The sequence below is a fragment of the Oryzias melastigma genome, linkage group LG7 (assembly GCF_002922805.2).
Source record: "Oryzias melastigma strain HK-1 linkage group LG7, ASM292280v2, whole genome shotgun sequence".
Taxonomy (NCBI): Eukaryota; Metazoa; Chordata; class Actinopteri; order Beloniformes; family Adrianichthyidae; genus Oryzias; species Oryzias melastigma.
In genome coordinates this window covers 12,694,987-12,720,318 of record NC_050518.1, presented here as the reverse complement: position 1 = coordinate 12,720,318, position 25,332 = coordinate 12,694,987, and the positions used below count along the sequence as shown (strand labels likewise).

Below are 25,332 nucleotides of genomic sequence, written 5' to 3'. Positions count from 1 at the left end.
ATAAACATTTTGAAGCATTGCAAGAGATAAACAATTGGTAGCAGTTTTAAAGATATTATAATTGATACAAATACATGTTAATCACATGCTGGTCTTACAAAGATAACATTAAATGCATGCAGACAGGCATTTAATTGATATCTGAATAGAAAATATAAAGTTACAAGTAAGCATAAGCTGGTTTGACAAGGAAGACTATTTATTTATGGATACACAAACATAAATGCTAAATAGACATTAAAATAATAGGTTTTCAGTTCCACAAAAAAATAAAAATCCAACTGTTGGTGAAATAGATGGCACCAGTTATAATTGAATAACACTCTGTGCTCTCATGGAGGTCCATCTCCTTCCACATGATGGAGACAAAGATCAGTTTTATCCAGAATAGAGACAGATATATAAGTTGAAATAAAGTATTTATAAAAATCTAGATAAAAGAAGGGTTAAACTGATAAGAGGAGTAAAAATATAATGTATCTTCTAATCTAGTTATTGCCAGTCGTCTGACTGTTTTTCATTATTCTGACAACCATGTGCTCGCCATCTGGATCTGAGATTATACAAGGTTGGTACTGACTAATTCGAAAAGTTGGAAAAGCTTGATTACTATAAAAAGTTTGAATATTTGTACTTGCAATGTTAGTACTGTTTGAAATTGTATCAATAGAGTGTAAAGAACAAATACTTCTCTTAGAGGAAGCAAAAACCTGAACAAAAGAGAGAGAGAGAGAGAGAGCAAGAATCTCTACACATCAATAAAAGCAACACGCCGCAAACAGTAGGCAGCCTCGGCAGGAATGTCTCTGGCATTAATCTCATTGGCATCCAAACGCAGCACTTTTAGCCTGGAGAAGTTCGTCATGTCAACAGAGTCGCAGAAGCTGCTCAAGGTGAACTCTGAAAACAAAGAGAGTAAAAATAAAAGAAGGTTAAGCTTAAATTTAAAGTTTGATTTTAAATCAAATTGCTGATTGGGAATGTCTGTCATGGGTTTCAAACAGTTATAACTCCTCCTTGTGATTAGAAAAAGTGCTTTACCCATGAATGTGTGTAGAAACTGTTGCTGTGAAATCTGAAGTGTCACAGATTTGATGGTAAATTAGAAAAAAAGCTATTTTTATATTCAAACCGAGTATTTTAAAAAGTGAATGCAGAAGTAAAATGATGTGGAGAAAACGGGGCAACTAACTTTTTCTTGTTTACTTGATAAAATAACCTTAAATATTCTCATCAAAAGCAAAAGGATATCTGCTAGCTTAACTTTCTAAGTAATTTCTTCTCCTGAAACTTTTTGTTTTTCTCCCAAGTGTGGCAGAACTATCATCTGTGCGAGGTGACTGGATCTCATGTTTGACTTGCTGTTTTTATGTTTTATCATGGAAATTGGTCAGGGAGTTCAACCTTTAACCTCTTTTTCACTGAAAGCTCTTGAGCTGTTACACAGTGACAAGTTTAAGGCTAGTAAAAGCAGAATCCACACAGCTCAATTTTCCATGGAAATTATCTATATTTGTACTTCTTTGAAAACAAACACGGAGAATGTCCACAAGCCTAAAATGGTGAAAAAAGTAACATGTGTGGAAGGTAAAGGGTTTGATCACATGAAAAAAGATATAATGTTTCTGTTGAACCTGACTTTTTTATTGGATCTGTGTAACTCCCAAAACAAATAAAGATTATTTTCAGCAAGCAAATCTGCTATCTGTTCTAAATTTGTGATGATTTTTGGGATAAGCTGTTAAAGTTTTGTTTTTTGTTCTTGGATAGTTCCAAACATTAGAAACACATGTTCTACTGGGCACTGTAAATTGTAAATTCAAGTGAGAATTCAGAGTGAACATAAGAAAGGTGTAAAAGTGCATAATTACCTGCTTCCTGAATCCAGTAATTGGTGTATTTATTTATTTGCATATAAAATTGTTATTTGCTCACATTAAATGTTTCAAAGTGGTTTCCCAACATTGTGATGTAAAGGATATTCAAAGATGAAAAGGAGAGAGTTCATACCTTTGATTTTATTGGCGTGCAAGTAAAGGTTCTCCAGGTTCCTACTGACAACGGGAATCTTCTCCAGTCTATTGAAGGAAAGGTCAAGCTCAGCAAGGGTGCTAGAATTGAAAACATTGGATGGAAGTCCTTTATCTGTGAGCATGTTATGAGCCAACCGTAGAAACTGCAGTTTGGGGTTCAAAGAGAGAAGACCTTCCGGGACACTCTCTATGCTATTGGACTGCAGGTAGAGCTGCTGCAGCAGCTCAGGGAGATTCTCTGGAATTTTCTTCAGTTTGTTTTTGCTCATGTCCAGCATGATCAGAGACTTGAGTCCCTTAAACTCGTTTCCTGTTTCCTCTATGACATTTGCTTGCAGGTATAGAGTAGTGAGGTGGGCCATTCCTTCCAAAGAGCTGGGGGTGATTTTGGAGATCTTATTGTGACCCAGTCGCAGGTCTGTGAGAGATCTGGGCAGGTTCTCAGGAACACGACTCAACTCATTGTTATCCAGGTGAAGCTGCTTCAGGTTTTTCAACTTGCTGAAGATGTTCTTGCTCATCTTGTCTGAGTTGAGCTGGTTGTGAGACATGACTATCCACAGCAGGTTGGTAGCATTGTCAAACACCCCATCCTGGATGCCTGCGATCCTGTTACGCTGCAGGTAGACGTACTTTATTTGTGATGGGACATAAGGAACATGCTGAAGGTTGCGATTGTTGCAATACATGGCGGTTGGGTACATCAACGGGCAGTCGCATTCCAGGGGGCAATTACTGTCCTCTGCCTGCCAGCCGGCATGCTGCCGCCGCCCTCGTAGATGCGAGAGCCACTGGAATGAGCTGTAGTGTTGGCCGAAGCTCACATCCAGTATTCCCACTACAAGGAGGAGCACCACTGTTGACATGATCGCTGCAGGGAAAACAAATGTGAACATTCGCTCCTCAAAACAATCCCACATAAGGTGGAGCGCAAGCTGAAGCAATAAAAAAAAAAAATCTGCGTCAACTTTTAAAGTTTACCTACCAGCAGGCTGATCTGAAATGTAGCTTCCTTTCTTCTTCACCTTGCCTGTGTATCTGTCGGAAGGAGTACAATATGTTGCTGGTACAGAGTGAAGATGGTCCCCTCCCAGCAACTGTACCACAAAGCACTCAGTGTTGTTACAGCACATACATTTTTCCTCTTCTATGTAACCTACACTGCAACATATCCCCTTCAGCTATGTGCGTATGAATACCACCTGTCATAGAATGAGCACATCTGGTTTTTAACAACTTTGTTTCATGCCCTATCATTAACATTGTACCCACTGCAAGTCTGCATGCCATTTAGGTTGTTTTGGGGAGTTTTAAAGGAGACCCTGTTGAGTAGTGAACAGAAAACAGAAATAGTTTTCATATCTTATAGTGCAACTAAGTTTTAATGTAAATTTAAACCTCCAGTATGTAAATGCTTGACGTTGAACACACAATGCTTGTCACCAAATATAAAAAATATCTTTGTCATCTTTGCTTTTACACTATACCTGTTTAAAATGATAGTAGTTTAGTTGAGGAGAAAGCTAACAGCTGGTTGTTCTGGCGCCTGCCTGCACAAAAAAATAAATAAAACATGGTAATTTTGTCAATAGTTTTCTGAACATGTCCTGCAACTAATGTTTTCTTCTGGTGAGGGGAAAACTGGGCTTAAAAGATCTTGATTTATCCCTGTCCGTCTAGCCTCCGTGTTCCTGTGAGAAAGCAAAACACAACATATTTGCCGGCAATGAACTTTGTTCTATGTGTAATAGATCTTCGTAACCCATGAATCATAGAAGAAAGGGAGCCTAAAGATATACAGATGGGATGCCTTTGTATGAAAATTGGAAAGCTTGTGTCAAAGAACCCAAAGAAACGGTAAACATGGCCAGATGTTTAGGAAGCTGTGGTTTGCTTTTTGTTGGAGGCACGGTGTCAAATATGGTCTTCATTTTTTATTAAGTCAAAATCCTTAAATGCAAGTACATTAACAAGGAACTTAAGCACAGGTGTGAATGTAAAGAAGTAAATTATAATATTCAAAAAAGAAGAAAACCAGTTTTTTTATTCTCTTACAACAATCAAAGGATGAAACAACTGGGCACTATTGGAGAAAACAAACACTGTTAACTTTATGTTTTAATGGTGTAAGTATTTGGCACTTGTGGCTTTTTTTTTTTTGCTTGAAGTAGTTCAACAATTGAATCTTGTGTTCCTTTGTATGTTGCACCACTCCACATATCTTTCTGTTTTCCAAAAATCAAAGATTTCAACAAAAAGGGTGTAGGGCAAGGCAGTAAAATCACTGATAATATATTAAGGCAGAGCATCCAACATGTTTCTGGACAGACACACAGATGGATGGATGAATGGACTGAGAGAGAGAGGTATGTTTGCACTCATGTGAGATTGAATGTGTGTGTCTTTAACCTTAGAGCACCATCAGAAGGTGATTTTCACCTGAGCAAAAGTGTTTACATTATTTTTCTAAGTGTCATGTGTCCCTGGGTGGAGTCTCACATGTCCCAAGAATGGGTGGACCAAAGGCTGAGGAATGGTAGGAATTATTTTTCATTCATTTTTTAGGATCTTCTTATGTTTTTATTTTCCATTATGTTACATATAACACAGTTGAAAATGAAAGAAAACTACTGTAATTTATCATGTCCTATTTTGATCTATTTTTTACGACAAATACTTTTTATTGGGTATATTATATCAGGTAAAAATTACCCGGCAAAAGTGATGGTGTAACTTTTTCTAGTGAAAGTGTTCTAGGGTTAAACATGACAGTATTTTCCTTCTGTGGTACATAGCTTCTACGTAACATGCTATAAAGTTTTCAACATGTGATGTCATCATCACATTTGTATTCCAGTAGCACATAGAATTGTTCAAAATCTCAAATGCTTAGGAATGTCTTCCTGGTTTAGTTGTGTTTGTAAAATGATTAATTTAGTTATTGGCACTTCTCTTTTCAGTATGCACTTATTTCCCTTTAAAGAACACAAGCATAAAAGGGATGGGACAATAAAATAAATTATTTTTCAAGCTATTATGTAAACTGTTCTTGACCAATTTAAAAAAATAAATAATGAATTAGACATGTCATATATTGAATGAGTAATGTATGCACTTATTTTCCTTTAAAGAACATAAGCATAATAGGGGTGGGATTATAAAATCACTTCCTCCCTCTCTTTTTTAAAAGCTATTAATTAAACTGTTCTTGACCAACTTAAAAAAATATTAAATCATTGTGTCATGTAATGATCAGAGTAATTATAATAGAATTCTTCGTGTGCATGTATGGATTTATAAATAGTTGTATTTTAATTTTTAATTTTCTAATCAAATCATGATTAATCATCTCAAGTTTGATTTATCTATGTATTAATGTAAATCTCTCGTTTGTCGACATTTTTTCGTATTTATTTATTTGGTTTTGTTCTAAATTCTATAAATACATCAATTCCAACCCAAGCTGAAGAGGGAGAATTGGGAAATCTTCTTGCGGAACTAATGTTTTCTCGCAGTGAGGTGCAGATTCACGGGGGAAGTAAATATGCGACGGACTGCCGAGTCCAGCGAGGACCGGGGACATTTGACTGAAAATTAATATTGATTGTAAATTCAGTAACCGCTATTCGTGTGGGGAACATAAATAACTTAAAATGAAGTGCTCATAAACCCAAATACTTTAAAGTTATTGACGTAGCGAGCGTGCAAATTAATTTAATGACACGCTAGTTAGTTTGTTTTTACGAAAAGATGTTCTCCAAACCATTTCGAGTTAAATCTAACACTGTCATCAAAGGATCCGACAGGTGAGTCAGCTGAAACTTTACCATTGATTTCATGAATTTGTGAACTGCTTTAGTATGAATGAGCGGGTTTTGTTAGCGTTAGCTGTCATTTCTGGTAGTAGCAGGTGTGTTAGCAAATCTTTCACCTGTTTTAAGAAAAATGATTACTGAAAACATATCGGTATATTGAATATTGGTTATAATTTTATGATTGCCATCGTCATAATCAATAATGAGTAAACTCAAATCTCTATTTTCATGTATTTTTTTGGAACTGTTATTTCCTTTAGGAGAAAACTAAAGGCAGACCTACTGTCAGCGTTTCCCTCCCTGTCTCCTGATGACATTTCTGAGCTGGTGCCCAACAAAGAAGAGTTAAATGTTGTGAAGATCTATGCACACAAGGGAGAAGCTGTGACTCTTTATGTCCTGCAGAAAAATCCATTGTTCTTTGAAGTGGATAAACGCCTTTTCCCCACAGGTAATACATCTACATTGAGGCCGTTTTACTTATTAAGACTTAATGACTAATTTGTTGACATTTTTGTATTTTTAGTGTATCTGCTATGGCGTCATCCTGCTCTGATTCCAGTTTTTCAAACATGGCCTCCTGTGCTTCAGAAGTTAATTGGAGGAGCTGGTAGATTCCTCTATAAGATGAAATATTTTGGTAACTATTGTGTTGGTAAAGATGATGTGTGTTTCCATAGATCTCATGCTGCCTGGAGTGGTGGTGCCGTCCCGTGGTCTTCCAGAGGTGAAGCAAGGAGACTGCTGTGCAGTTACACTAGTGAACAACAAGTATGTAGGAAATGCTAGTTTTTTGAGGCTTCTCACTTTTCCCATGAAGGCATGGTGGTGACAGTGCTGCACTGATTGTGGCTGCTTTCAGGGCTCCCATTGCAGTTGGCAAAGCTGCGGTGTCGACGTCAGAGATGACCAGTTTGGAAATGAAAGGGAGAGGACTTTGTGTTCTTCACACATACATGGATTATCTCTGGTTGGTGATGTAAATCCTTTGCTTAACATTTCCGATTATATTTTATTGGGGAAAAATTTAACTCATGGCTACAACCGGTGGAAGAATTTCGCATAATTCAATAGAAGAAAAAGAATAATATTAAACGCATGTATTGCCTGTGCAGGATCTACTGAGGCATTGAATAAACTAAGAATTATCGGTGACATAATCGTGTGCAAACCTGGTATTGGGCCACACTGTCAGACTTTTTCAAGGCAGGTTATCTGGAGAAAATAATCACAGTTGTCTAAAGGTTCAGTTTCATACCTTCAAAGAAGAAGACTCCTATTTTACTAAACAGATTTTGCTCAAGTATATAAATATTTTTTTCCTTTGCTTATGTTTTAATTTGAAATTTTCAGCACAGTCTTTAGACAATGAATTTTACAAAATTCAGTTGATTAGTAAAAAAAAAATATTAGGATGTTCAGAAAATGTAAGGTATCATTTTTTATTTTTACAATTTGTCTGAACAAAAATTAGCTATTATTGTTCAAATTATACATAAGTAAAACTTCATAACTATCATCACACAATTTGTTTGAAATAAATAAGCACAATCGTATATATACTATACTATTTAGTGTTTTGTTAATATACATTTTTATCTTAAAGACAAACAAAAATGCTTTTTTTGTAGTCCACAATGTCAAGTCTGTAGCAGTGATTCATTTATTTCTGCTTTGTCATTTAATTATGTTGATTTTGAAGCGTGACATACAACTTTAGGTTTGTAAGCCCAATAAACCTTAAACCAGACAGATTTTACACCAATAAAGATCTGTATCAAACATGCTAAATGCAAACATACTGAGAAGGGTAAAGTGCCATGAATCATTTTAATTGAAAATAGACCTCAAACAACATTTTGGAAAACACACTTTTAAAGTTCTCAGTTTTTAATGCCACAAATCCAAAATGAGCTGATATTTGCATCAAAGTGACACACTTGATAGTTTAAGGTTGATCATCATAATAAGAGTTCCCTCAGATGTTTTTAGGAGTCGGTTGTTTCGACACTTTGTTATAACTACAGTTTTTCCTGTTGCTGCGACTTCTCATACATAAAGTTGGGCAAAAAAGTATTTAGTCAGCCACCAATTGGGCAAGTTCTCCAACCTAAAAAGATGACCCTGTAATTTTTATCATAGGTATACCTCAATGAGACAAAATCCATAAAAATAATATTGTTTGATTTTTAAAGAACTTATTTGCAAATTATGGTGGAAACAGTGTTATTTTTCCACTTTGCAGTTCACCTGGTCTCAGTGCGATCATGCTGATGCTTTTTTTTGGAACAGTGCATCCTGTTCTGTGTCCTGAGTGGCTGGAGACCTTGTCAATCAATCTACTCCGTGCCTTGCCCCCAGTGTAGACGCGCAGCTCTTCAAATCTCCATAAATCTGTGATCGCGATCAGATCCATTTTCATTCTATAATTCTGGATTTGAAAATGTCCATGACTGTTTGAGAAAAGTGTAAAGTGTGTAGTGAGGAGTTTGGTGTGTGGCTTTCTGGAAAACATAGCACATTTTCTGTTAGCCTACAAACCGACCCCGGCCCCACATCAGAGAAGAGAACAGTTATGTGGCCCTCACAAGGAAAGTTTAGAGACCCCTGCACTACGCCACCAGGGACTCAAACCCTGCAGTGCAGGATGTGTCTAAACTTTACTAGAGAGCATTTGGATGGTCAGAAGAGGATTGGGGGGAGTGGCTTCATAAGAAGCATTTTAAGGTCCTGGAGTGGCCTAGCCAGTCTCCAGATCTCAGCCCCATAGAAAATCTTTTGAGGGAGTTTAAAGTCTGTGTTGTTTAGCAACAGTCTCAAAACATCACTGCTCTAGAGGAGATCTGCATGGAGGAATGGACCAAAATACCAGCGACAGTTTGTGAAAACTTTGTGAAGATTTACAGAAAACGTTTGACTGCTGTCATTGCTAACAAAGGGTATATAACAAAGTATTGAGTTGAACTTGTTTTATTCACCAAATACTTACTTTCCACCATCATTTACAAATAAATTCTGTAAAAATCAGACAATGTGATTTTTTTGGATTGTTTTTTCTCATTTTTTCTCTCATAGCTGAGGTGGGAGAGCTTGCACAGTTGGTCGATGACTGAATAATTTTTGCCCCACTGCAGCTTGGTAGTTGTATATGAAGCATTGTTCTGCATCATTTGGGTTTTGTCTTGCTCATCCATCTCAGGTTTTATGACTTTGTGCTGCCTCCCTCTAAAAACAGCAGAGTGTTGATTATTTTTGAAAGTCTTGATAGTTTGAGGCCTTGATGGTGTCAAAAGCTCTAGAAATTCCAAGACTCATCTACTTGTTTCCTGAAAAAGGACTTTGGTGCATCAGGCGGGTCACAACAACCCCCCCCCACCTCAATTCAGAAATGCAGAGGGTCCAGAGCTGGGCTAACCTTTTATATGTCTTTATTTTTAAGGGCATTTGGAGATAAGTCAAACCCTCCTTCCCTGTCAGATCCAGAAAGTGAAGATCAAGAAAACGGCGAGGAATGTGAGACCAGCGAGCAGGAAGCAGAGATGGAATTTGAGAAGAGTGAGGAGCGCCAGAGTCCTGGTGAAACTGTCTCCGATCCAGCTTGCTGTGGTTTGGAGGAACTGATACTAACTGAAACGGAGGAAGATAAAGGTGAACCTTCCAGTGAACTCGAGGAGGAGCACCAGGAGGAAAAGAAAACACCCCAAGGTACCTGAATAACACACACCTGACTGCTCATCATCAGATGTAAAAACTGAACTACTTCTCAATACTTGGACTAATCCTCATATTTTATAAAAGTAACCAAACATATATTTATTAAAATCCAATTAAATCTGAGAATAACAATCTGTTTTGAAACAGAAATATCATTCTGTTCCTATTTTTCTTTACCATGAGAATAAGATTTAGCATAATAATTCAATAACACAATCCTCTCCTGGCTCCTCCAGAGGAAATGGATGCCCTGCTGTTGCAATGCTTCTTTCATGCCCTCAAGAGCAAAGTGAAGAAGTCAGAGCTCCCGCTGTTGACCAGCACATTTCTGCGGAACCACATGTTCTCCTGCTGGTAAATGATGCTGCATCCCTTTTAAAATTAATCCGATGGATTTGAAATATGCCTGAAACTGTTTTATATTCCAGCCCAAGTGGAAAGCAACTTGATATCAAGAAGTCCAGCTATAAAAAGGTATGCAGAATTAGGGATAAATACATGACCATTTTTAATTTGAGTTAATAAGATATATTTGTATTGTTTTTTTTAACAGCTGTCTAAGTTTCTGCAGGTCATGCAGCAGCAGTATAATTTTATGCGAGTAAAAGAGCTCTCCAAAGGTGTAGAAAGCATCGTGGAAGTGGACTGGAAAAATCCAGAGTAAGCTGAACCCAGCCTCAGCTTCAAACTTCATTCAAACTTTGAGTTATAATTCTTTTTTTTGTGTGTCATCATATAATTTTATAGCTTGCGTTCCTTTTGCGTTCCGGAGGAGACCAGTGTGGAGACAACTACCATTCAAGAAGAAGTGGAAGAAGAATCGTATCACCCTCCAGAGATCACAACGTTGTACTCTGTGTCAGCTCGGGTGGAGCCTCTCTTTATTGATGCAAATAAGAGGTTTGTTTGTGCGCCTTTTTCCTCACTTTTTATGTTATTTTCATGGCGTGCGGCTAAAAAACGGTTCTGGTAAATTTGCAGCTGGTCTCTGTTAGCAATTCAGGCAAAGTGGCCACCAACATTTGTGTACACTTAAACACAGCAGGCCACCATCCATGGCTTTTGTCAGCTTAGTGAGAATCATTTTGTCGTTAAAGGCTGTTCTGACTCGCTCACTTCCTACAAAAGTCAGTTTGCTCCTGGTGTTTAACTCATAGAGGCGTAACATGCATGCAAGTGCTACGAGATAAAAAAAGGGATAATAGAGCTACAACGAGCAGCCTGTCTGCCCGATACTTTTGAGAAACAAATGGGAAGATAAATCACCAAAGCAAGTTTTAGCTAAAAGATGATTATTTTAGTGCTGTTTTCTTCATCAAGTAAAAATTCTTCTTGGTTCTTTCATTTTCACCATGTTTCAAGTAACACATTATTAATCAGGGCTGGGAATGAATGCCAAAATACAGATTTTATTTGTTTTTCATTCAGAAGTTAACTATTTGATTCACATTATGATTCTATGTGGGTCAATTAAATGTATTTTTTTGACAAATTTCCATTCAAAACTGAAAAAAAAAATGTTCACAAAATGTTTCATGCGATTACGGAGATTACTGGTTAAATTAGTAACAGATCAAAAACCATTCCTTACTCAACAGGTGACAAAATAACCTTCCTGACATTAATTATTCATTATTAGAAATGATTCAAATAACTGCAGATATTTTCTCTTTCTGTTCTACCGCTGCAGCTGTGTTGCTTTTCTTGCAGAAAATGCGGTCCTATTGTCGGCATTTGCTTGAAGGAACTTATCAATTTCTGCCGCCGGAAGTGCAAAAGTCAAGTGTTTGTTCCCGTTGCCATGGTGAATCATGCTGTCTTTGCTCCATTGATCAGGGCTTTTAATGACCGCGACGCTCACACCTGATTCTGGTTCTAACAACTTCAAGTTGATTAAATCAAACATTTTCAGCTGTTCTGAAACCGAAAACCCTGAGTTTGGGAATTTAGAGTCCAGTGACTCTAAGTTCAGGTTTGAACTCTAAATTTGTTGAACCTGCTTCTTGGAACGGGCCCCTGGCCATGTTGAAGAGGGGGAAAACTGGCTGCTGTTTTTATTCCTCCAACAATAGAAGTTCATTTTATATACTTTTAATCAAACTGTTTAAAAAAAAGGATGACATTTTTAGGTAGAACGTGCTGGATTCATGGATTCCCTGATGTATTTGACTTGCAGAGAACAACTTTAAAAAAGTAAAACTCACGACTTTAGTTTTATCTGCACAATCTGGACTATAGCTATACTTGAAAAAAGAAAAAGTTTTATTTTTGGGACGTTTTGATTTGTTTGTGTTTTGGTGGAATTTCGATTCTTAGAGTTTTACTTTGCATAAAAAAAGTTCTCACTTCTAACTGTCTTTAGTTTGTTAGATTGTAGTAAAAGTTTTGATTTATGAAACGCTGTATTTTGTTGCAGGAAAGGAGCAACACTGCATCCTGCAGAAGTAAGAAGTATTATCACAGATTATGTGAAGAAGAACGAACTGGTGGACGCAAATAATAAGAAGTAAGGTCATAATTACTAAGACATGTAATAGGAGTCTGACTTGTGATGTTTTACACACTCTGTTGGAAAAGAATTGAATGAATTTCACAATAGGATTCTTTTTGCTTGTCAGCTGACGTAAAGCTAGGAGTTACTCTAACATAACTGGACACTCTCATGTCACAGTTGTTTTCTGGCGCCACGTTTAGTGATCACTTCTGATCCTAAGCCATTTAATCTAATAACAATCATCCTAAACGTTTAAATGTGACAGCAATGTAGAGCCAATCTAAAGTTCTTTTTTGTACCATGAAACGAAAGAGTCTGGTGCGAAACCAATTTTAAATGAGTGTTCAAATTAAATTACTTTAAATCTGTGAAGGAGCCATTAGTGCTTTGAAGCAAGTTTCCAGCTACGTTTTCCTGTCTAACCAAAGTGCTTCCTCTCCTCCAACAGTTACGTGATTATAAACCCAACTCTGTGTGACTGCTTACTAGAAAAAATGGAATACCAGGAAGTGGAGTTTCTTAAATGGGATGACGTGTTTAGCAGGTATTTGATTTTTTGTTGTTGTTTTTTCCTTTTCCCTTACTGGAGCTCCAGAATCAGGGCTTTTTTGCTCATACCAGTATACAAACTACATACTAGTATTTAGTTTACTTTTATGTTGGTTCTCAAGGCTACCAAAAAGAGGAGAAATGATTAAAATCACTAAAAGGCTGTGGAAATCATTGCTACGATATGCACTAATTTTAAATTGTTTAGTCTTTTTAGAAAAACTAAAGAACTTTAAGAAGAAGTTTGCAACATAAGGAGAAAATACTTAAAAAAAGCCTAACAATAACTGGGTTTGTGGGTATCTGTAATTAATTTAAGATGATTCAGAGTGTTTTATTTTGAAAGGAACAAATGTGGAGATGTTTTTTTTCCTCACTCCCTTTTTGATTTTTGCTGTTTATATGTCTTGTTTTGCTGCTCTACATACGTTTTCATGTCTGTCTGAAATTAAGTGTACCTGCCATTTGAGGAGGACTGTGGACGTAGAGAAATTCTGACTTTATTCTTAGAATTCTGACTTTCTTTAAACATATATTTGTCTGTAATAGCTTATCATCAGTTGAAGTGCAGCTGTGCAGACCTGCTGTCTGCTTGACAGAAAATATGAAGTGAGCATGTGCTTACAAACTTCTACAAGTCTAGAACTGAATTGCAAAAGTTGTAAAAACTATACAATTGTGTATATTTTTAGGGGTGTAACAATTAATCAATGGATCAGTTTATCCAACCAGATCAATCAGTCTGAGGCAAGTTGTTAATTGAATCAATTTATAAATAAATTATGATATGAACCAAATTTGTGTTAAAATGAATTGTTACACCCCTAATATTTAGGTATTAGACTAGAAAACTAGTGTTTCCCTTTGCATATAAAGTTCAATCTTTATTTACCCAAGTGAGTCAATTAAGAGTCAATTCTCATTCATCGTACAATGATGACATGGATTTATGATTGTGAACACAACAAAGAACTTATTTTTGTGCTGCAGGAAGTCTGTGATCTACAATTCCATAAAACGATATGTCTTATTTATGTGATTTTAGATGTTTCGTTTTTACTAACCGTTTGCTTCTGTGTCTGAAAATGAACTTTATTGTCTTTAAAAGTTGTTTTCATTAAGCTGAGAAAAGGGGCCAGAAGAACTTCTAACGCACTAGTGTTCCCTTTAGACATGTAAAACATATTTGCATTTAGAACTGAGCACTCTATCTTATTCAAGGCAGAGATTTTACCCAAAGGTGTTTGTTTTACAGGACGCTGGGAAGAATGAACGAGTGCTATCAGCTGGTCTTTCCTGGACGAGCACCTGTTGTAAAGAAGGGCCGCGTTGAGCCGATAGACATTTCTGTGGCATCTCGAGGCTCAAATAAGAAGGTAAAACTTGAAGAAGAAGATTTTCACTAGAGCTGCTTAAAACACAAATAATTGTGTTACACTTCTAATGTTTAACTGTATTTTCCTTAGTTTAGGTTTATTTGAGCTCAGTGCAGGAATCAAATCAGGATAATTTAAACACTTTTTAAAGAGAATTAGCTCTATGGCCTCCTCAAATATAATAACTACGTCAGCTGAACCCATGAGTAGAATAAGTAAAGTACACTAAAACCTGAAGGAGCAGAAGGAGGAACAGATGACTTTAATACACATCTGTGAAATCAATTCATTTTTAAGAAGCACTTTTCATACTAAAGCAGCACAACAAGAATAAAATCTCTTTTTGAATATTAAAACTCAAGGATAAATCATACACATTTGGTCAAACTCCCCCTCCACAAACAAACTTTGACCTTTTTTTTAAATTAAGCTATAAAAATATCTTGAGATACAAACAAACTAGATTAGCATGAAGGTGAGAAAACGAAACCTTGGGGGGGGGGGGATCTGTTCACCATATGAGCCAATTGTAATTTAGCGTCCAAAAATGTGTTCAGCAAAGTATCTAAGAGTCAAAGCCTAAATATTGTTATTAATTTTTATAAATAAAAAAAAAATTACATTTTGTATTTTTGTTTGTCACTTTTTTCCCCAATCATTTCTTATTACATTTGATCTATCGTCCTATCCGACGCCTCGTGTTGACCCGCTCATCCTCGTGTTTTCTGCAGGTGACTCTAATAAAGAACTTGGAGGTGTACGGTTTGGATCCCGCAGTCATAGCCTCCACTTTGCAGCACAGAGTCCAGGCCAGCACGGTGCTGCAGCCTGTACCTGGAGCCAAAGAGCGAGTCCTGGTCCAGATCCAAGGCAACCAGGTTCATCAAGCTGGAAACCTGCTACTCGGTATAAACCATGATCATTTAACTAAAATTATGCCGAGTCATAGAAAAAATACGTTTTTTTTATTTATCGGAGACTTTATATACTTAAAAAATACAACAAGATAACGTTTTCTTCACTTTCTAATGGATGATTCAAGGAAAACATCATGCTGAAGGTTAAAGTGCGGTTAAAAAAGCATAAATTGTCCTGGTTTATGTGTTCAGTGCACATTTTCAAGCAATCTGTAGATGTTTGTATGTCTGATAGAGAACCCCAGATGAAATGTCAGGCCTGCCACTATATTCTTACATAATTTTAGTCCCTAATGAGGTGATTTGTGTAAAAACTAAAGCTTTTATTCCTTTTGGCCAAAAAAATGGGACCAATCAAGACTTTAACCTGACTGAAATACTCCTTGTTTAAGAGTCTTTAACTTAAAAACCCAAAACTACTAAAACAATATTGTAATACGTGATTTCAAACATAATCTTTTTTATTCTTCCCATTTTACTTTTTTTCTAACCAAAATATGTTCCGATGTTTTTTACTCAATATTATCTTTAACTAACTTTAAGGAGTTTGACTAAAAATGTATTTTTATGGAGAGAAAATAGACTCGTCCTGATTTGTACGTGTATAATTCTTGATTTGTAATTCATACAATACATTTTGTGCATAAGTACAAAAACCACAAGTGGGTCTATTTTCTCTCCATATATTTTTCACTAATATAAACTGTTGTCTAAATGGAGACTCCAGTCATGTGGTGTATTGCTGCTCTTAATTCTAAAAATCAAATTCCCTCTTTGCTTTTCTTTCAGATCATTATCATATCGCTCGGAAATACATCCAAGGACTAGACAAAGCTTCAAAAAGTGGCAAGAAGAAGTGACAACTCAAGACTTTGTTGATGGAAAACCATGTTTTTGATCAGCCATTTAGATGAGCTAATGCTAGTTCCTGTTTCAAGTAGATACAAACATGTCTTGTATTTTGGCTCCAAATTAAATTTCAAAATAAAGATTTTTTTTTAAAGAACCAGTTTGTCACTTCACTTTTCCCGCATGTTATCTGTGATTTATTTCATACCTGACAGTTTGAAACTGAAGAAACTGCATGAAAATAGTGCTTCTCAGCTATGAAAACATCTCATAAAGACAGCAGATGATATCTACCAAATGTCCTCAGCTGGATCTTAACTGAAGCATCATGCCGCTGGCAGTCCCCATTAAATTGTCCACACTGGTGAAGAACATGTTTTCAGACCAAATTTTTAAACAGTACTCTCATGTGAAACATGCCAAGCTGGATCCTCGTTTCATTTCCTCTGTTGCGGCTCTTCAGTTAATCAGAAGTCATGTGCAGCAGCAGAAAAACTGGTTAAGTAAGGCTGATGGAAGAATGTCCTCCTCAACAGTTCTTGTAGCTGACCATGTCATTTTGATTAAAATTGCCTGAACAATAGGAAGTTATTAAACCCTGATTGACATTTCCGACAGTGTTGCCTTCTAAAGCAGCATTAAATAAAAAGAAACATGCAGCTTGGCAGCTGCGCTCTAGGGTTTTCCTGTCCAGCAGTTAGATGAGAGGCGAGGGGGGGACGATTATTACTCAAACACACAAATGACAAAACTAAAAAAATGAACTGGAGATCAAACACGAGCCTACCATCACCTGCTAAAGTGGCCCCAATGCCACCTGAAACAACTGAGTAGTTTTAATTTAAGTGAATTTCATTTATAAAATACCATATGGATAGATAATATCATATACCGTTTATATAATATGGAATGTACACAGGCTTTGGTGTTTTTAACATGTTTAAAATTAGGCTTAAAATTGCATTTCTAATTATTTCTTTATTCAAATTGTTGTAAATCAGGAGCAGATGAAATAACACCGTTTGAAAAAGCTTGTAGCTGTGTACAACTGAATAGCTCCAATACTGATGGAGCTGTAAGCTAGCAGGAGAGCGTGTAAACTCATGGATGATGGGAAGTGGGGGCAGGCTCACACTGCACTAAAACATACCCCCAACTCAGAGGTGAATTTCTAATATACTCCTGCCGCTCTACAGAAACTATGTTGTAGAAAATGACAGTTCTTTTGGTCTAAAAACAGCATAATCATAATTAAACGATAACTGAGGACTTTTTTACAATACGAAAGATGATTGAAGTGGAACTTTAATTCGTTTGCCACCTGTTTCACCTGCAGTCCTTGGGGCTAAAGCCCTGCATGTTCTCTAACTGTGGCAAAACACACTTGTAACCAGCAGTATGTGTTTTTAAGGGTTAAATTTTACTGTTTGAGTGTAATACTCAAAAAATTAAAAGTGCTATGAAGTATCAAACAGTTATATTGGTTGTAAGGCTCCCAGAGCAGCTTCATCTCTAAATGTTTCATCCATTCATGTTTTTGGATTGGACTTTTTTAAATTAATTACTCAGCTTTTCCTCCTATTCACTCTTCATCCTTTTTAAGTCTGTTTTTGTGTTTTTCACCAACAGACTATGTTGTCCTTACTTTTAGCATGTGTTGTTCAGTATTTATCTCAAGTGTGTTTCCCTTAATTAATCCCATTTATGGTTGTTTGTAAAGATTTAGTTTCTGCTACTATACCTGGTGTTCTGTGTTGGGTCCAGTTGTACAAACCTCCACTCCCTAAGAAAAAGATCCGACCACTCTGGACCCAGCAGGGTACTTCTGTGGACTTCTGATCTGATATAACCAAAAAGCAGTGATGTCCTCTATGGCCGTCTATAGTAAATTTCACAGACCTTGACCTTAGAGTTCACCTTTACTGTCTTTGGAGTTTGTTCTGGGCTCTTCAGTTTTCATTTGCATCATCGTTTTCCCTCTTGCAGCCTAACTCATGGCGGTTGGCTGCAGTTCTGTGGACGTTCTTTATAATATGTCCATCTGTAATCACTGGAACATCAAGCTGCTCAGAGTTGGTTTATAGTCTTTACCTTTAAACTTCTTGTTTATGAATTGTTTCTGGTCTTCTGAGACGACTTTCCTCTTCTTCTCTTGTGGTTCAGGGTGGTACACACCATGTCACCAAACCAGTGATATTGTTAATTAAAAATAATAAATCATCTCTTTAGGACCATGAGGATATTTTTTGCGTTTCATAAAAATGGTAATCTTGCCTCCACACACAATACTTTTGGTTTATCCTAATACCTAGAGAATACACAGATGTTTTCACTTGATATATTATGCAATACCTGTTTATCTAACAAGAAAACTCAGTGAAGTACATTATGGTGCTATTTTTTCAATTGATCAAGTTCAGAATTATTATGAACGGTAAAAACACAAATGAGTTCAGGTTCAAAACAAGGGACCAGACTCAGATCTGCAGCGACAAGAACCTGTAACCAAAGCAGAGGGTGAAAACATGTTGGGACTTCTAGTTTTAACATGCAGAAGATCTGCTGGTTGAAAGATAAAAGCTGAAAGGTTGCCAAGAAAAAGAAACTGCTGTTTTGCATGTAACACATGTGGGAGTGTGGATATTAGTTTTCACTTTCCACGTCTTGCTTGTAAAACATTTGACTGTTAACACCACAAGCTCCAAAGTAAAAAGCATGTCCCTCAGGCTGAATCACAGCTGGGAACGCCACAATGATGGCTGAGGAAAACAGACAATGGGAGCATCTTTGTTCTCACATTCTCGCAGAATTCCCAGCTTCACCACCATCTGGCAAAAACAAGATGTACACAATTAAGTAAAGTTGGAAACATACTTGCAGCATCACCTTTCAGAGTTCCTTTGAAGAGTTTATAATGATTACCTCCATGCATGGGGATGTAAAGTGCAACGCCACAGAACCATCCTGTGCATCATGTGGACACTAAATGTGCCATCATTGAAATGTTATTTAATAGGTTAAAAAAGTACCCTTGAACTTGCAGTAGTATTTGTTTATGAACTGTGAAAATGAAATAATAGGGTTTCTGAAGCAAACCACTTAAGTTTTAGTAGGTTTCAAATTTAATAATTATTTTTTTACAACAAACTTAGAAGAAAAACAGAAAGTCGTTAAAATGGTTTAATACACACATACTGTTTGAAGAGTTTTTATTTCCAATAATATTGTTAAGACTCTGATTTGTGCTGGAATTCAATCATTTTGGAAGTTAATACAGGAGCTGCAGAAATATAAAATTTACAGCAAAGAGCATTTTTATGGATCTTCTTTCTACAGTCCATAACATGTAGTAGATTGATTTGGAATTCTGAATTCTTACCTGGATTGAAAGGGGCAGTTCTTGTTTGTGGATGAATGATTATGTGATCGATTTATTATGTTTTAAATACATAAACAGGTACACAAATCCTATTTAGGAAGGAGCAGGAGTAGATTAATACAGTTTAACAATTGATAAATAATGAAAGATATGTGCTTGAATTATGACATTTAAATCAAAATGTGTCATTTTTAGTCTTTTGATTAAGAAAAAAACGATCAAATTTGTACTTTTCTAAGAGAAAAGTTGCCTGTTTAACTAAAATTAGAGTTTGTTTGTCATGAGTAAGTGATTTTCGTTTATTTCTGTTCCTTTTTAGTCTTTTTATTGGCATCTTGGTGATCAAATGTACATTTGTAAACTCAGTTGTGATGCTTTTATTGTAGCCGGTTTGTTGTATTGGTAAACAAGGAGTCTAACAAGCGATTTCATTTACAAAGCTCTTCAAATATGAGGTTTACGGACAATAAATCTGAGGAACTTCGTCATCCTTTCCAGCATTCAAACTGAGCTTTAATGTTTTTACCAACAAGCTCTATTACAGCAACACAAAGGATATAAATATTAATTATGCGTTTTTAGTTTGGAGGTAGCTTTTTAACGAGATAAATTTGACTTAACATTTGAAATAAATGGGTTTATTATTTGTTCTTCACATGCAAAGGTCTCTGAAGCTTCTCCAAGACGGGTTTCCATTAGATTTCAAGCATCTGAATTTCTACTAAATGTTTCTACTAAAATCTTTAAGGTATTAAAACCAGACCACACTTGTTACTCTGTCCAAAAAGTCAATTTAGTATTAGGGCCCAATAACGTCTGCCTCATTGCATTTCTAAAAATTGGTTCTGATGATCTGATATTTTATAGATTATCAGAAAAGTTAACTTTTTTTCACTCTGCTTTTGGCTCGTGGATGGGATATATTGCTCAAAATGTTTTTCACTTTTGGCCCAGTTGAAGCCTAAGTCAAGCTTTTTATTTTTTTATTTTTTTGGTCAACTCTGAAAAGGAAAGCTCATAAAGCCTTGTTATTGAGACAATTAATCATGAAAAATGTCAATAATTGTCTTATATTCGGATGTTTTGTGATTCTGCTTGGATCATTTTTATTCTTGGGGAAGAGTAAAATTATCTATAATCCTTTTGTGTGTATTAACTTTAATGTAAATCATGTGTTTTATTTTTCCATGGCTGAGGCTTCTAAATGTTTCATTTCTGAATTTTCATTTCATTTTCATCAAGTCACATCTGGAGTGACTATGATTTGAATGACAACATTTCAGAGCTCTGGGATTAAATATATCAAAACAGTGTTTTGCTTTTTTTTCCTTTCAAGCTGTAATACATAACAGGTTAGTTTGTTATTGTTGTTCAAGAGTGATTTCTTACCCTAAAATATTACCAGTGTAATTTTTTTTTTTGCATTACATGAGTCTCATTTTACTTAAAGGTCGCTTTCATGATTATAGCAGAAATCTGACGTGATTTCAACAAAAATTTTTAGATTCATATGAGAGGCGATATGGTGTAATAAAAACTACTTATGTGTATTTTTGGCATAGTGAAAACACCTCAACTCTCAGCTTTAAAAAGTTTAGCTCATGAAAATTAGAAAAAGTGTAGGCAAAACTTGGAAAAAAGAAAAACAGATCAAACAGAACTGTATGCCTAAAAAAATCCATCTTCTCATTATCTGAACCTGTTTTTGGTAATGTTTAAGGTCATGGGAATGCTGAAAACCATCATGAAACTACTCAAAAACAAAGGTGGGACACCCTGGACCATTGCAGGGGGACACAAGGACTCTTGAATTCATATGAAAAAGTATGCTTCTGGACTGTGGGAGAAATCTGGAGTTCCCAGAGAAACTCCATGCACGCAAGGGGATAACATGCAACCTCCACACGGAAGGGTAACAGCCAGGTTTTGATTCAGAGCAGGGGTCCTCAACCTTCAACACGTAAAGAGACATTCAGGTTGATTTCTCACTTGACAACATTCTAGTAGGAGCCACAAAGGCTTATCTCACCCTTTAGAAAAATAAGATACAGATTTATCCTTAGGATTATATCACTTTTCACTTTTCGTAAATCATCTTAGATGGACAGTTCTTTTTGGAATAAATAAAACAAACAGAAAATTGCTGTTTAAAAAAAATATGACTTTATAACTTTTGACAGAGATTTCCTTTCAAAGTAAAGGACTCTGTCACATGAGAGTACTGAACGCCGATCCAGTCTTAATGATATCAAATTTATTTGCTGTGGTAAATGGCAAACGAAAATATCTCTAAATGTTTTAAGCCAAACCGCTTCATGTATTGTTGGAGCACGCAGAGTGCGTACTGTTTTCCAATTGTGAATGAGAGGAATAAAGTTTGAGTTAGTTTACTTTCCTATTTGTTTTACTTAACTATTTACTTACTATACAGTTACTTTTTTTGAATGAAAGACTTCTATGGGGTCCACATGACCCCGTCCTTACATTGCTGTGTGATTCCTCCCATGACAAATGTGGAGGGATGTACACAGGATTTCACCTCACTTCTGGACATTCGTAAAAATCAAATATTGAAAAACAAAAAGTTCACTACACTGTCCAGTGGGTTCCAGACGACCCCATTCCCAACGTCAACATATAGGTTAGCATAAGGGTTTATGGGAGGCAATAATTTAATTAAAGGGTTTGGATATTTTAAAGTTAACAAGAAACTCTTTGTGGTTTAAGTCAAAATAAAGTTAAAAATAAAAGTAAAATGTAGATTTTTTTGTAGATTTTCTCATGTCCTGCTTTTAGCATGTACTTTTTTTTATATTTCATCCCATAAGTCAGACAAATGTGCAATGGGACCTATTTAGTTTGACCTAAATTACGTTTAATTTTTTCATTATTTCCTTTTTTGATATTCTGGTAGGGCTGCACGGTGGCGCAGTGGTTAGCGCTCTCGCCTCACAGCGAGAAGGCCCCGGTTCGACTCCCGGCTGGGACCTTTCTGTGTGGAGTTTGCATGTTCTCCCCGTGCATGCGTGGGTTTTCACCGGGGACTCCGGCTTCCTCCCACCGTCCAAAAACATGCTTCATAGGTTAATTGGTGACTCTAAATTGCCCCTAGGTGTGAATGTGTGAATGTGGGAGTGAATGGGTGTGTGATTGAGGCCCTGCGACAGACTGGCGACCTGTCCAGGGTGAACCCCGCCTTCGCCCATTAGTAGCCGGGATAGGCTCCGGCACCCCCGCGACCCCGAAAGGGACGAAGCGGTCAAGAAGATGGATGGATGGATGGATATTCTGGTGCAATATGGGAAAAGCACATACAGAACTGGTGTCCCTCAGAGTTCTTGATGCTGTCTTTAATTTCTCATCTTTCTATGCAAACCAGCTGATGGATAACCATTTGTTGTGGTCTTCCGTCATGTAACAAATCTTCACCTCAGAAGTGTGTCTGGATTAGATATTTAAAGGAAAACAAGATAAAAAGAAAACACCTTCAAGCACAAACTCTGTTGCTATGTCATCCATAGTGCTTTGTTGCTGTGGATACCAACTTCTATGATCTGCTTTCTGCTGAGTGAGAGGACCCATCTGGAGAGGATTTAATGTTTTTCACTGCATAGAGGGTCATCTAATAATTCACACATACTGTCTTCCCAGGCTGCACACAGCAATCTGGCTCTGCTTAGTTCAGTGTACAGCAGGGGTCCATGCTCTCTGCAGCAACCCACTGAGGAGAATCTGAGTTTATGGATGCTCTGCCAAAAACATACTGCGCAGTTTAAGGGTTACACAAGCTAGCAGGCCCGTCATTACAAAAGATGCTTTTTTATTTTTCATTTTGCAAAGCTGTATTTTGATGACAATTTCTGTTGAAAAAAATCAAATTTCTCTCATATTTGTAAGGATTTTCTACAGGTTTCTTTTAATCCAGGGAGAATAAATTTGTGTTTTTGTCATTTTATATAAGTAAGGCGAGAAAAGGTGATAAATATCTTCCATATTTGTTGCTAAAAAGGCCTTAAAAAAGAACAGACATCTGTGCTGATGCGTCAGTGTCTGTTTAGATAACAATTTTATAACTGTGTAAGCTTAGTGAGTGAAGTGAAGCTTTTTTTTTTTAGCCAACTGGACCTATTCTGGTTTGATTTATGATTTACAGCTTAGATGATAAGAAGAAGGAAAAAAAGGGGATTTGGATGGTAATCCACAATGTTGTGAGCTTTTAATGTGGTCCATGATGCTAACAGCAAAAGAGCATACTGAGCTCGTAAATCTGTTTAGTTCCCAACATTTCCATTGTCCCCCTGTTGTGAGGAAGTGATGACTCCTGGCATATTTTCCATACCTTTTAGACATGTCATGCCACTGCAGGACACGGATTAAAAGATTTCTCAGAAGTCTTTCTCACAGTTTTGGTGGTAACTCAGATTACAACTGCCCTACCCAGTTGGATGCTGAAAATTTGAATTCCAGTGGGGTGTTGCAAAACAAAACAGTAAAAAACTCAGGACAGGCATGCACAGAAAGCAGATGTGAGTAAAAACAAATTCAAAAATATCAGAAAGGTTTGGGTTATGTATGCAGTGATATTTACACTAACAGTGGGCGAAGCAGAGTACAAAATGAGAGAAAAGACATAGACAAGAACAGACAAGAAGCAAGCAAACCCAGTCAATGTCACCATCTGTTGGTTATTAGAGAACACAACATGATTCCTCCACTGTTCAATTCATCAAAGAGAAGCAGAGGAACAAACTTGGACACATCTAACAAACCAGAACAGTGTAACTGAATCCCGTCCACGAGGCCTGCACCAGACCGACTTAAAGCATGACGGGTTGGTCACCTGTTAGAGGAGTCCCAATGAAAAGCATTGGTGCTAATCAGCGTGAAGCTTCATTTGAGGCACAACAATTGTGCTTTTTGCAGGGTTTGTTTCATGTGTTTATACTTCTGCTACTGAGATGACAGAAAACAAAGAAACTTCAGACCAGACTGCACGCTGGCTTAAACTGAGAAATGGAGTCTGGCTGCATAGTTTATTTAGTCTTTAAAGACTCACTCCGATGAAAATTATGTTTTTGGTGATTTTACCATGTTGTTGTGGCATTTTTCTCGTGATGGATGACATTTATAAAGACAATTCAGCTTAAAATTGCAATTCGGAGTTTTTCTTTATTTAAATCATTTGGAATTAAACACACTCATTTCAAGCTGGAATCTGGCTCAAAGCTGTACGGCTGGATAGCTAGGAGTGTGTATTGACAAGATACGATACATATCACGATATGTGTCTCACGATACAATACATATCTCAATAAATCCCAAGACAATTTTTTTCTATTTAATTTGAAAGAACGTCAAAAAAGAATTTTCCTGAGCATTAATACATCTTTCATGCTAATAAAATGGTAAACTTCATTTTATTTAATGATCACAACATTAAGCACCACAACTGTATTTCATATCCAAGTTGCTTTTACCCAAAATTATAGTGCTTTTCTTTTAGTAAATTAAATAATATTTGTTCTTAAAGGGAACTGTCAATGTTGTCTGATTTCCATGACAAAATATTATTTAGTATAAGAAAAAAAAAATAGAAATAATGTGCCTTAGCCAATAAGGTTCTAAATGTATGATTGAGGAAATAAAGTACAGTTTATTTCTAACATTGCTAAATCTAGCTCATCCATTACTTTAAACTGTTCAGGAGCCTTAACGGTGCTGGAACGGGTGCCTCAAAAAAAAAAAAAAAAAGTAAACGCCAGTTGTTTCCATAAATATTGTTTCCATAAATATTTCAGAACATTTAACACATGCTGGTTCTTGTGAGATCTTGTTGTTTCGGTTGTGTTGTAGAGCTGCTCAAAGAGGCTCAGTGTGCTGTGCTTCCAACTAGCGGTCGAGGCTTTAAGTGACAAACACTGATGTAAGACGCTGAAGGATGTTTAAAAAATAATTAATTAAATATCGTCTTGTCAGCATTTTAGATTGATACAAGTATCGCCAAGTGAAATATCGTAATATATCACCCAGTCAATTTTCCCCCAACACCCCTATGTAAGCCAATGAGAGAGCATATAAATAGATGGGTGACGGTAAATGGGGCGGGGTTTCTCCACACCAAGAACAACTTAGAACCAAATTTCTAATGAGCTATTGTCGCTCTGCAGAAACTATATCTTAGATGACGACTCAGGGTTTTTAAATTT

General features: G+C 36.5%; 2 protein-coding genes across 2 annotated transcripts; one reads left to right on the top strand and one right to left on the bottom strand.

Moving 5' to 3' along the window:
• Positions 1-721: 721 nt before the first annotated feature.
• fmodb (fibromodulin b) lies at positions 722-3,315 on the bottom strand. Its single transcript, XM_024292158.2, has 3 exons — positions 3,019-3,315; positions 2,011-2,904; positions 722-900 (listed from the first exon to the last, which is right to left on the bottom strand). Exons 1-3 carry the CDS (start codon positions 3,164-3,166, stop codon positions 749-751), a joined length of 1,194 nt encoding a protein of 397 aa, XP_024147926.1. The 5' UTR covers positions 3,167-3,315; the 3' UTR covers positions 722-748.
• A 2,200-nt stretch (positions 3,316-5,515) lies between these two features.
• On the top strand, positions 5,516-15,904 carry eif2d (eukaryotic translation initiation factor 2D). The gene is made up of 15 exons (XM_024294026.2): positions 5,516-5,839; positions 6,109-6,299; positions 6,375-6,458; positions 6,529-6,619; positions 6,711-6,818; positions 9,288-9,553; positions 9,799-9,916; positions 9,991-10,036; positions 10,116-10,222; positions 10,310-10,462; positions 11,979-12,068; positions 12,505-12,600; positions 13,861-13,981; positions 14,713-14,887; positions 15,688-15,904. The coding sequence occupies exons 1-15, from the start codon at positions 5,784-5,786 to the stop codon at positions 15,756-15,758; spliced, it is 1,773 nt and encodes a 590-aa protein (XP_024149794.1). The 5' UTR covers positions 5,516-5,783; the 3' UTR covers positions 15,759-15,904.
• Positions 15,905-25,332: the final 9,428 nt, after the last annotated feature.

What these genes read in the sequence shown, in the direction of transcription:
- fmodb (XM_024292158.2), bottom strand. Translation starts at nt 3,166, where the DNA reads ATGTGCTGTAACAACACTGAGTGCTTTGTGGTACAGTTGCTGGGAGGG. An exon ending in CATTTCAGATCAGCCTGCTG is followed by an intron (nt 2,905 to 3,018) that starts GTAGGTAAACTT and finishes TTTTCCCTGCAG; the next exon opens with CGATCATGTCAACAGTGGTG. An exon ending in GCACGCCAATAAAATCAAAG is followed by an intron (nt 901 to 2,010) that starts GTATGAACTCTC and finishes CTTTGTTTTCAG; the next exon opens with AGTTCACCTTGAGCAGCTTC.
- eif2d (XM_024294026.2), top strand. Translation starts at nt 5,784, where the DNA reads ATGTTCTCCAAACCATTTCGAGTTAAATCTAACACTGTCATCAAAGGA. An exon ending in GGAAAAGAAAACACCCCAAG is followed by an intron (nt 9,554 to 9,798) that starts GTACCTGAATAA and finishes TGGCTCCTCCAG; the next exon opens with AGGAAATGGATGCCCTGCTG. An exon ending in AGCTGGAAACCTGCTACTCG is followed by an intron (nt 14,888 to 15,687) that starts GTATAAACCATG and finishes CTTTTCTTTCAG; the next exon opens with ATCATTATCATATCGCTCGG.